This window comes from Schistocerca nitens, chromosome 9, assembly GCF_023898315.1.
Source record: "Schistocerca nitens isolate TAMUIC-IGC-003100 chromosome 9, iqSchNite1.1, whole genome shotgun sequence".
In the NCBI taxonomy this organism is placed as follows: Eukaryota; Metazoa; Arthropoda; class Insecta; order Orthoptera; family Acrididae; genus Schistocerca; species Schistocerca nitens.
In genome coordinates, this window is record NC_064622.1 from 11,012,183 (window position 1) to 11,025,855 (window position 13,673).

At 37.4% G+C, this 13,673-nt stretch overlaps 1 protein-coding gene across 1 annotated transcript in view; it reads right to left on the reverse strand.

The window, feature by feature from the left end:
• Positions 1-522: 522 nt before the first annotated feature.
• The window catches only part of LOC126202900 (serine/arginine-rich splicing factor 1A), a 101,491-nt gene continuing 88,340 nt past the window's right edge, over positions 523-13,673 (reverse strand). The window contains exon 4 of the mRNA XM_049936977.1: positions 523-2,570. Within this exon, the coding sequence (XP_049792934.1) occupies positions 2,379-2,570 (192 nt within the window). The 3' untranslated portion in view covers positions 523-2,378. The remainder of the gene's footprint in view (positions 2,571-13,673) is intronic.

A 13,673-nucleotide genomic window follows, 5' to 3' on the forward strand; every position in this document is an offset into this window, starting at 1 on the left:
AGAGAAAAATCCTGGAATATTTTCCCACGCTGATCCAAGAACAGGGTTAGATCCATATGAATCTGAATCATTTCATCCAATGATAACTTAGGATTGTTGTCCTCTTTTCCAGTGGTGAATAGGAAGTGTCCTAACAATCACTGAATTCCACCCATATGTTATCATCTTTGGATGTCCATAAATTGATGCCACTGTTTGTCAGACATTAATGCATTAAAGAGAATAGTTCTGAGAACAAATATGTTCATTTATTCTCTTTCCTCAATGATCCAGAGTGAATTTTGTAGGGTTAATAGCTCCACTTGAAACCTAATTAATGATCATTTCCACAATGACATCTATTCCGTTCATGGCTTATCCAGGTGTTTAAGAAAGTCCACATCCTAGTACTAGCACAGAGGCATTGAAAGAGCTCCTGATGGAATAGACTGCAAGATGAGAATCCTCCAATCCAACCACATGAATCCAAGGACAATCCATGAAATCCACACTAGTCCTCTTCATCCAAAAACAGACTCCATGTACTTTTTAGAAATCAGATTCAATCCTTTATTGTGTATGTATTCCAAATTGTTGATACATCCAATACAATTGCTATCCAATGTGCACGGGAAAAAGAGAAAAAAAAAACACAATTAATGCAATATAAGGCACCAAAACATTTAGCATCTTTGAAGTGAGACTCTATGAAGGTGATGCCAAAAGCAGCTTATGAAATTAAATTTACTAGTGGCTGTAACTCATTTTTTCCAACTAAGCACTACCTTCATAATAGTTGCACTTTAAAGACATACAATAAATTTGTACATTCACTTCCAATGAAATTACAATACAACATGAAAAAAAGAACAAATACTTCAATGTAACTATGCAAGATCCTGACTTAACGAATAAACTGACATTCCTTGGAATTGCCCACTGCTACAAAATATGTTTAGTTTTCCAACAGAAAAAATAATGTACATTTACAGTAAATATTCAGCAATTATAAGTTACTATATTCAGTTAAGTGTGATTTTTGTCAAGTTTGGGGCAACTTAATGAAATAGTTCCAAGAATGTTTTAAGTCAAGAATTCTATTACTTATACAGAAAGTTAATCTTAAGTTATGCAAGAAGCAGAAGGCTCCCGTTCAATAATTACTCTAAAACTCATCTACTCCTGAATGTTCTGCCATTTTTTGTTTAAGAGACATTTTTATGTAGTAAGACACACCAATAAGGGGGCTCAAAGTAGAACACATTGACAAATTTATCCATCAACATCTACAAAACCAAGCTGCATTCTTTATTTCGGGGAATGACACCAAATACTGCCAATTCCATTCCAATCAAGAATGGGCGGAAACCTACCCAAGGGCAGTATTGACAGAATTGTGAAATGTATAGCAATGGTCAACTATTATATGATACAGTCTGAAGAATCAGACTTTTAAAATCTGATGCACTCACTCAAGAGTGCAGCATTAGGAAACAGTACACAAGAAAAATGACAATACAAATGAATCCCTTGTTCATCAAGTCAAGCAGATAACAAAAGTTCTTGTAACCTTAACTGTATCAGATTTTTTTCTGCTTCTCATATCCCATTCTGTTTACCAACAGACCTAATATTACTGACATTGGGAGCCAAAACTTGATCATTTACTCAATTACCTGATACATGTTACACAGCACCAAAGCTCAGCAATATTAACTACATTTGGTTTGAATCAAAAGTGATCTTTTTAAGAATGCATGGAAGTGTGACTGTTACCAACTCATGACCCTATTCAGTTTCAACATTTCCCTGACAGAGACTCTGAGAAGAAACTTCCACATCTATATAAAACTACAATATCTATAAACATTATTGTGTCCTAAATGCTCTGAAATGCTTTGCACAGCCTTATATGAAGAGTGTGGCTACTTCAAATTAGAAATTATTGTACACAAGCATCTTATTGGGTCTGACAACTATGCATATCATTACAAAAATGATTTGGATATTATTTCTAGTTAAGAAGACAATTCTGTACCATGTAGTACTGTCACACTATTGAGTTTTCATTCCTCTGAAGTTTGGCAGAAACATATTTTTATAATACACTTCAGTACTCATTTAATACTTTCTAAACTGGTGCCATCTACCATTCACACAACATTGAAAACGCAAAAATTAAAATTACACACTTCTCATTCATGCATAAAAAGTTACAGAAATAATAAGCATTGATTATCTTATGAACTTAACATGGTTGTCATACAGAGAGGATTAGGCAGTGGTGAAGGGTGGTAAACACAGTCACATTATGCAGTCTCTCCAAGTCTGTAAAATCTCATCATCAAAGTTTGCAGGGTAAAAATGACAATGTCTAGGACAGAAATGATATTAACCTCTCAGTTGTAGGATCGTGACCGAGAGCGAGAACGCGAATCAGAAAAGCTGCGCCTGACAGGGGAGTAAGTGGGTGAGCCGCGCCTGCGAGGTGAATAGCTGCGAGAGCGAGAACGCCCACCTCCAACACTCCCACGGCCTCCACTGCCACCACCCCCATAATCTTCTTTCACACGGATGTAGGAAACTTCTCCCTGAAAAATTAAACAAAATAAATGGATGGATATTATTTTGAGCAAATATGATACCATACATTCAGAAAGACTCAATTTTTCCCCTCCACTTTAAACACAACAAAGTTTATTTCCATCACTAATACACATAATAGCTAATGGCTTGTTCTCTAGATTACTGTGGTCATTATAGTGCTTATTATGGACTCCATACAATGCATTGAAATAAGAGCTTTATGTTGATCAAATGACACTGGATTTTCAGGCTAGGTCAGACAAAACTTAGTGTTTAAGAAACAGTAACTCATATACAAATTTTCTGTAATGGAGCTTCAAGCAACTGAGTAATTTTGTTCAGTAAATTATGTAAGTGTTGCAAAAACCTTCATTAACACTTTGGTGACAAGCCTGAGCGTAACTCAGGTCAAACCACTGTGTTCAATGGACTGTGCCAGAGTATAGCTCAGGCAGCAATTACCTCACCTGGGAACCACCTACTGCTTGTAAATTGTACCTTGACACATGCTGCCTCCTGTTATCAAATTTCGAAAACTATTTTGAAAGAAACATTTAGTTTCAACACAGGTTTCCAAGACTTGTTTGGAGAAAATGGGCACTATACTGGCAGAACAAACAGGAAAGCAACAAACTAGTACTGCTCCGATTCCAACAGACCTCTCTGTGTGCAGAATACTTCAAACTTTTCCTACAAAAGTGAATTATTTTTGCAATTGCTCAATAACTCACCAGTTTTTGGATGGACAGTCATACTATGTCTAATTATTTTGAAATTTGTATAATCTAAGAATAGAGCAAAATATGAAAAATAAACATTGAAGCTTGGTATTTTTTTAATGTTTTTTTCTTTAAGATACATCAAACATACATGTGCCAGTAATGCCTTAAATAATGGCATAAATGGCTGGTTTTCTAAGCCTCAAATTTTTCTGAGTGGCTGAACTTCAAAGTGTTGAACGGACAGTCAACACTAGCAGGTTTCAAACTGGAAATAAGGGTTTTGCAGTTTAATTTCCTGCAAACTAAAATCATGATGTGTGTTTTCTCACACACACACACACACACACACACACACACACACACACACACACTAGTATTTTCCTCCATCCCACAAATTTTCTACATGATAACTGAAGTTAGAGGGGTCAGTCCGGTAAACAGTAAAAAAGCAAAAAACAAGGTGCACTGCAGTAGTTTTTTACAATTTATTTACTAAAAACGACAAAGATAAATTTAAAATGTTCTCTAGATTAACAGCCCATTTTCAAGGGAAAAGGTCACAGAAAACACAAGGGGCAACCAAAAAGTCTGTTCGAAGACATCTGTCTGATAAAACACCATATCTTACTGAATGAAGACGCCTGTAACTGCCTACTGCACATCCTTGTCCCACAGGAATCACTGACCCCCTAAAGGCCTTATTTAACCGTTCATTTGACACATGCAGAGAAGTTGCAAAGAGAAAGTATTAAGTTACTTAAATTACATGCACACTGTCATGTGAACAATTTTACATACATTGACTAAAAATACAGTATGTCACCTGTAAATATCACTGCCCACAAAAGGCACATGGGTGTCATAATAGAAGTACTGCAGTATTGTTCCTGCAGCTGAAAAAGTGATCACGTTTTGCACTACTGCATGTGAAATGTCTTTAAACAATTAATTTTGCTACAAAGTATGGAACAATTCCATACATCCTTGAGAGCAAAGTCTACATCTGCATTTTGAAGCCATACTCTGGCCAGTGACCAAAACTTTAATACTGCATTTAATTCACAGGCACAGGAGCTGCTTTTTACTTCTTCTTCTGGTTTTGTTGTCCATATAATACTTAAACCCAGGCTTCCTCATCCCAGAAACAATAAGTCAATTTGCAATGCTCCAGGTAAGAATTCACAGACAGTTATATACTAACTCTTCTTCAAGACTACTTCTGTCTGTTTATAAGCAGTTTTCATTGCACAATAAAAAACAGCATAACAAAACCAAATGAAACTGCTACAGCGGTAACGGATGCTCATGTAGCCTTGCCAGATGCCTGCTAAGATGCACACTGTTCAGAAACTTTCAACAGAGAACAGAATGTCACTTTATACGAGACCTTAAAAGTTGCTTCGAACCAGCATTACCGATCCAAGGACACAACTTGAAACCACTCTCGGATGGATGTCTACCGGTATTTGTCCTTAGACGGCCAAGAAAAGAACAGCTTATTAGTCTTGTTTGGACATATTTGGTAATAATGTTGTCATGATTCACATCTTCACGTTACTGCAAGCAAGTCACAAAGACACAAATGCCAAACTAATCCCTAGTTTACAGTTGGTGCTGCATCAGACTCTTGCTACATTGCACATACACTGCAGCAACACCCCAAATAGAAACTTTTTTATCACCACTTATGTTATCAATTTGAAAGTACAAGGATAGGCTGAAAAGTAAAGCACATAAGCTTGGAGAACACAAAAGAAAACAATTAGGAAAATCTGGCAAAACAAACAATTCTTAGCTTCACAATTGTCAATGATGATGTGACTTACCAAATGAAAGTGCTGGCAGGTCGACAGACACACAAACAAACACAAACATACACACAAAATTCAAGCTTTCGCAACAAACTGTTGCCTCATCAGGAAAGAGGGAAGGAGAGGGAAAGACTAAAGGATGTGGGTTTTAAGGGAGAGGGTAAGGAGTCATTCGAATCCCGGGAGCGGAAAGACCCACCCTAGGGGGAAAAAAGGACGGGCATACACTCGCGCACACACACACACATCCATCCACACATATACAGACACAAGCAGACATATTTAAAGACCATATATATATATATATATATGAAAAGTTCCTCAGACTTTTCTTGAATCCAGGACTTGACAGCTGCCTTCACCTCACTGTCCAAAGTATTACGATTACCCTTGAAGTCACTCTTGAATAGAGTGCGCAGGGGCTCAGCAGCCAGAGACAGCAGTCACATGTGATTGTTTCACCTGCATGTGCGTGTGCAGGCCTGTGTGTTATCTAATTAAGAAGAAAGCTTTTTGGGCGAAAGGTTACTCATTTAGTAATCTTTTTGTTGCACTCACCTGTGATTCAACATTTCCACTTACATATAATGAAATACTTTCGTAAAATAGGCATCAATGTATGATGCTTTCATAATACAGACATCATCATACCTAGCAATGGCACTGGCGACCCTTTCTTTCTCTTTAAGTAGCTCACAAGACTGATTCTCTCTAGTGTAAACCAGGGCATCTCTCGCAAGATGGGAAACTGTAACTCTGACCGCTTTTATCACAACATCAACATGAGTTCTTAAGGGGACTGGTCTGTGAATACGGGGGGGAACTTTGAAAAATTGTCAGTTTTCTAAACAGTGTAACTCAAAGAATAAGATTTGCATGCCCATATAATGCTTACCATCTTTTAAGGCATCTTTCGGGAACATTTTCATGTATGAACCACAGAAACAGCTCGCACTTTTTTTAATTGTATTTTTTGTCACAAGTAAAATAAACCATGCTAATTATTTATGTACACAGAGCTCAAAATACAAAGTAGAAAGTTTATTTTTTTCCTGTGAGTTCTTTACACTATTATCTTTAAAGCAGACTATTGGAGAGATAGTGCTGTCATAAAAAAAATTTTTAAACTAAAACTGTCAAAAATTTTGGAAACGAATTGTTTTTTTTTCCCCAAAAAGCATTTTATTTTCAAAGTCAAGTCACATGAGTAGTCTCCTTTCAGTTAAGCATGTTTTAAAGACAGTACACGAAATTTCAGCTCTCTATCTCTAATAGATTTTAGTCAAAGTGTACCATAACATGAAATAACTTAACTTTCAGGAAATTCAAGTTAAAGTTAAAACTTACTTTTTCTATTAAACTTGCATGGCACTAATGCACCCCAAGTCCATAATTATCCTGTGTTTTTCCCCCTCTTCTCTTCTTTACTACTACTTCTTATTATTCATGCTTCTTTGGCGATTTCCAACGCTGATATTTCTGCTTCGAAGAGTCTCCTTCGGTCAATGGCTATTAGAGCTCTCTATGCATATTTAGTCCACAAGGCAATCCCACCAGTTCCGTAACATTAAGCCTTGACACTGCACCATCATTGAAACACAGAACAGCATCTAGCACACCTATTTTAGAAGTATTTAGTCCTACTATAACAGTTTTTGGTATACATTCCCATATACAATTGTTGAAACTTTCATTTGGATTTTGAGTCTTACCATGTAAACATTTCTCGAATAATCTTGTGTCTTTAAGATGCCTATATATAGGTTTTCTAACTTCCATTATAGCAAATGGCAAAGAATGTTTATGGTTGTAGGTCTCACCTTTAGTAACAGCCCTCTGGTAGCCATACCATGAATCACTGCCAGGAGTGCAGAGTGCCTGGCATTGGTTGTCATCTGTGGAGGATCTATGAAAGAAGGTAGCCCCTGCTGCCTTTTTCATTACCCAAGGTCATTTTTATTTTATCTTATGGCTTGTCCATAAAAATACTGCAAACTGTCTTATTTCTTCATCTGTAAGCTAACCATGTCCACAAACGCACTTACTACCAGCTAATTAAATTCTTCAATCCTGTACCCAACCTTTTCTGGACGTCTCCAACAAATTCCATTAATTGAATTTTTGCATCAGCATAAGGTTTGGATTCACAAACTTTTTGATACACTTTTGGGTCTCCATCTCCTAGGCAGGATGTAAACATCACACCATATTTTTCCACTAACCTGTGAAATATCTTCACAACACCTTCAGATTCCATTGCTCCACTATAACCAGGAAAACCAAACATTTATGATTTTCAGTTCCACTAGTACAGCCATGACAGTACATGGTCACACATTCCACATCAATGACTTTACCATTGTTCAAGGAGGTAACAGTCACTACACCATTTAGGGAACTATGGCCTCTTCATTGCCAGGACACATCCAGGGCTGCAGACATACATATATTGCTGTAATTCATGTTTACACTCTCCTGACTGTCAATCCTGGTAGGGGGAGGTAAGTCCAAAAACCTCTGCCCTTCTGTACCTTTTGCCTGTACACCTCATAGCAGAAGCAAGTTTAATATTTGTGTTGTACACTCTGTTTAGTTACACCATAAGTATAACAACATTCGCTTGAATCACAAAAATTACAGACCATTCTTAATTTTGATGCACAACCTCTTCTAGTACGTGTCTCAACTACCTACGTATCACTATTGCCACATTCCTTACACAGAAAAGCAGACAGAGCACAAAGTTCAACAATAACACAACCTGAATCAATTGTTGGCATTTCCATATTATCGCATTAATACTGTCAAGCCCACTGTCCAAATATTTCATTTCAATTTTAACTTTGAAGCACTTGGAGTAGTTGAAGCTGATCCAAGTTATGTATCACGCTGTATTTCTGTATTAGCAGAGTTAATCCATTTGGTGAACTTATTTCCATAAAATTTACGTTGTTTGAAACAAAACTTCTTACTACTTCTTCCCATTGCTTTCAAGTGGAATAAGAAACTCACGCACACAATTACTTCGCTGTAAACAAAATATTCACACCAAAGCAGCAAACAATAACCAAACTCTCTGTATAAACAAAAGATAAGCAGCTGTAAAGCTTTTGCAAGTTAGCCAACCTAAGGGACTAAGAAGTCATAAAAATGAAAACAATGAGAGCAAAACTTTGCTTTTAACAGAGCTGACTGTGTGCCATGGGGATGTTGTGGTGCATGCAGCCACTTTTAAATTCCTCGAATTTTGGTACTTTCTGTGGTCCATTTTTCTGGAAGTAAACTTTTTCTTGTTCAGAAAACAACAAAATTTTTTTCAAGACAAAAATTAAAAACCTGATTTCTTTGACAGTCACTCATATACAAGTCCCCTTGAAAGAGCAACAGTTACTACTAGTGGTGGACTAGCTGCCACAGAATGCGACACTGAGGTCATTACAGATTGTGCATTCTTTCTGACGAGAATGGGGAAGCACTTGCGATCACAGTTACATTACAATAAAGTCATCTGAAAAGTAATCACTTAGTAATTTAAGAGAAACTGCATGCAGCCTGAATTATGTCAGTCAAGCAAAGATCAGAACTCTGTCCCACTAATGTCAGCCTAATATCTTAATTAAAAACAAATTTTGGTTATAATACAGGGAAACATTCCACGTAGGAAAAATATATCTAAAAACAAAGATGATGTGACTTACCGAACGAAAGCGCTGGCAGGTCGATACACACACAAACAAACACAAACACACACACAAAATTCAAGCTTTCGCAACAAACTGTTGCCTCATCAGGAAAGAGGGAAGGAGAGGGAAAGAGGGAAGGAGAGGGAAAGACGAAAGGATGTGGGTTTTAAGGGAGAAGGTAAGGAGTCATTCCAATCCCGGGAGCGGAAAGACTTACCTTAGCGGAAAAAAGGACGGGTATACACTCGCGCGCGCACACACACACATATCCATCCACACATATACAGACACAAGCAGACATCTCACAGGCAGACATATTTAGGTCTTTAAATATGTCTGCCTGTGAGATGTCTGCTTGTGTCTGTATATGTGTGGATGGATATGTGTGTGTGTGCGCACGCGCGCGCGAGTGTATACCCGTCCTTTTTTCCCCTAAGGTAAGTTTTTCCGCTCCCGGGATTGGAATGACTCCTTACCTTCTCCCTTAAAACCCACATCCTTTCGTCTTTCCCTCTTTCCTGATGAGGCAACAGTTTGTTGCGAAAGCTTGAATTTTGTGTGTGTGTTTTTGTTTGTTTGTGTGTCTATCGACCTGCCAGCACTTTCGTTCGGTAAGTCACATCATCTTATATATACATTCCACGTGGGAAAAATATATCTAAAAACAAAGATGAAGTGACTTACCGAACGAAAGCGCTGGCAGGTCGATAGACACACAAACAAACACAGACACACAAACAAACACAAACACACAAACAAACACACAAACAAAATTCAAGCTTTCGCAACAAACTGTTGCCTCATCAGGAAAGAGGGAAGGAGAGGGAAAGACGAAAGGACGTGGGTTTTAGGGAGAGGTTAAGGAGTCATTCCAATCCCGGGAGCGGAAAGACTTACCTTAGGGGGAAAAAAGGACGGGTATACACTCGCACACACACAAATGTCTGCTTGTGAGATGTCTGCTTGTGTCTGTATATGTGTGGATGGATATGTGTGTGTGTGCGCGCGCTAGTGTATACCCGTCCTTTTTTCCCCCTAAAGTAAGTCTTTCCGCTCCCGGGATTGAAATGACTCCTTACCCTCTCCCTAAAACCCACATCCTTTCGTCTTTCCCTCTCCTTCCCTCTTTCCTGATGAGGGAACAGTTTGTTGCGAAAGCTTGAATTTTGTGTGTGTGTTTGTGTGTCTATCGACCTGCCAGCGCTTTCGTTCGGTAAGTCACATCATCTTTGTTTTTAGATATATATATAGGAAAACATTTTGTATTAACAGTCAAACAGAGATTTGTGCAGCAATCTTGCTTGTCCTCCAGGAAAACTTAAACAAATGTTCCTTGATACCAAACTACAACCACAAGCATCTCATCTCACAGAGGTACTAAAATAAACTGTAAGAGTATTCCCTGTATAATTTACAATTTAGAACAACATACACTGATGAACTTCATGAATGTTTGCTATCTGTAGCTTTTATTTTGTAACTCATCCTTGATAAACCAACCAAATTAATTCATGCTACTAGTTCTAACCATGAATTTTAAAATAATCTGAAAAGATTCTCAGTGGTGTGAATAAGTAGGTGGGGGGGAGGGGGGCAGATAATGACAATGTGATGCAGTGAACTGAATTCCTCTACAACACACTTCAAGTCCAAGGAACCAGCACAGGTTGCCCAAACAAGTAAGGCTTGATTCAAAAATTAGTCTGAGCACCATAGTGCTTTACTAAGCATGATGGGTAACTGTCAACTGGAGGTGGTCTGCCACAGCCCTTCCCACCAGTTATAGCTGGAACTAAGTTTTACATTGACTCCGAACTGATTTGCAACATTGTATTTTTTCACATTAACAAACCAAAGAAGCAATATGAGATACAAAAAATATAGAATCAACAAGGGATCCAAAAATCTACAAACAACAACGGATCAAACTCCTGACATTTGGATTTGTAGTCTTTCCACTTACCCACCGAGTAACACTCACAAGACATGTCCTATTAATGGAAATCAAATGAGAATTTTGGTATTAAAATATGTGTTGTTTTCCATTTTTGCTGTAATTATTAATGAATTCATTCCCATGGTACCAACTATGGGGGAGGGGGGATTTTTGTATCGCTGGAGCAAACAAATTAAATAATGAAGTTTTCTAAAAGAAATCTCCATATCATCATCATCATCATCATCATCATCATCATCTGCTACTATAATTTATGTATCAATCTTTAAAAGCAATAAAATACAAGAATGAGATTAATACAGAGATTAAATGGTGGTGTCAAGATATCCCATGTTTTGAACAAATTTATTCAAATACCTTAGGTATTTGAAAAAGGTATCCGAGAACATAAATCCATCACACACTTCATCTAATTAATTTTTCATTGCTGAAAAAGAAGCCTTTAAATTAAACTTATTACAGATCAATTGACAGTGGATGTCACAGAATGGAACAGAACATCGAAACATTCTACGACCACTTCAAATGGCAGTATCCACACAGACTTTCAATGAAATTAGATGCCCACGTCAGTGGTAGCTCTGTCTGTTAACATGGAGAAGTGAACTTGTTCCGCCACACTCAAACATGGTGAATAGTTGTGGATTTGTGCTTTTTCATTTTCTTCATCTTTGCTTTATTGTTTTGTTTTTGTGGGATTTTACAGGGTGCACCCAAAAGTGGCCAAATATGAGCATATACAGAGCCTAAATAATAAATAGAAGGAACAATTTTCATTAAAATACATTTTTAGTGAGAAAGCCAGTTCTACCAAGGGAGAAAAGTAGTCATTTTCAGAGTTACTTGGTGCTTTGAAAGAAAACAAAACAACGAGTAATGTAAAAAGATATTACGTTTATCACCTTACAAATATGGTTTGATGCAAAATTATGTATATAATTCCTGGTATAAATAAATGACATTTTGAAATGTTTGTATGACTTCCTTTGTCAATAACATTCGCGACAAATTTTGATTTGGCCACTAATAAACCGTGCCATCACTGGTAGTTCCTTTAGTGACGTCTGAGAAGATTTATTAACCCCATAGTTTTGTGACGAAGCAAGCTGGGATCTCTTTACTTCCTCTCTTGTTTTGCCATCTGCCTCCTTAAATTCATTTTTTTCATTTTGATTAATTAGCATTAACATATATGAGCATAATCTGCATTTTTTAACAAAGAGAAAGCTTGGCCCTCGGTCTTAAAGAATACAGCACCAGATCTAATTTTGTGCTTAGTTTTGTGTATGTAATTAATTTCCTACTTTATTTTGACTATTCCTAGTTAATATCTTTTGTTGTAGGGTGATGTCAGCACTGTTCCGTGACAGATTTTATTGTTGACTTACAAACAAATATAAATTCTGTACTAATTATAAACATTTGGAAGAAGAACTACTAGGACTTTTGAAGTATTTATTTGGCTCTATTCGAAAATATATTGGCAAAGCCAGCCCTTAATTAATACCAAAATAATTACCAGGTTTGTCAAAAGCTTTGTTTGAGTAACAATATCTGTTAAGTCCATTATTTAAACAAATAATTTGGCCTAACCTTAATGGTAGACTGCTTAAAAGGAGGAATTTTTCAATATGTTCATTTAATTGAATGCGCTATGTTTTAATTGTAATTTCGGTAAATTAAACATTGAACAATGTATAGTTTCAGTACCTATTATTGTGAGTATAAATAAAGGGCCAATTTTTGGCCCCGAGACAGTCAGTCCACGGCCGATTTTCAAACGGGAAGTCTGTGTAAGTTAGAATAACTATAATGCATTAACTTATCATGGAATTAGTGTAACAGAAATAGGCCGTTTGTTAAAACAATTACAGTGTCTGTTCAAATTATTTGAGAAATAGTGTCACACGTACCGTATTATTCAGCAAGAACTATGAACTGTGTGGTTAGGGTTTTACTGCTCACAGATGTTCAACAGCAAACTATTGTAGCAGTATGCTCAGATTTGCCTGGAACCTATTAATGAGGCTTATCAGATGTACCAATAGTGAACTGACCATATAACTGTGTAATATTGTGTGTGTGTGTGTGTGTGTGTGTGTGTGTGTGTGTGTGTGTGTGTGTACACATTGGAAGTAAAGAACTGTGAAACTAAACTCTGCAACTCTCAGTTACATCATTTACAGTAGTCAGTGTTGAACTTCCATCCCCCATTTTTCAGCCAGTATAACAATGCAGTACGTCGACACCTTGGACTATCAATTAAGAAATAAAGCAGGCGAACTTCAGAATGGGTTCAAGTTCACATTCTTCCCCCTTCCTACTAACAGTAAAAAGCTCTTGTAACTAACACAATGGAAGTGCCTTCTGCCATGCACTTCACAATGGTTTGCAAAGTAGATGCAGACAAGCACACGATTGGTCCATTCTCCCTCATTGCTACGGTGGATACTGTAGTCTTAGACCACTTGTGAAATGCTACAGTCAACATTTCTGCCATTTTCAAGACAATAATGCACTACACATTGTGGCCACCTCGTGAAGACCTTCCTACAGAAGGGACATATGGACCGAACGGAACAGCCTGCAGTATTTTCCGACACGAATGCGCATCGAAAGTGCTCAGAAACAGGTGAAACTTAGTGGGTTGCAATAGTAACCTGCCTCGCACACTGAATGATTCCAGGAAGACTGCCATTAAAATGCGGGCTCAGATTGAGCAGGACTGTCTCTACCACATCAAGGTCGTTGAGCATATGACAATGCACACGGTGCAGCAACACAGTTTCACAAAACAGCTCTTTCCGATGTTTGGGCATTTCACATTTAAGTTATTTATTTATTTTTGTACATGTTACTCTTTCATTCCCTGCTTCTCTATAATCTTAAAAACACACCTACTCACATGTAGCCATGTTGTGCTGAACACTTCTAG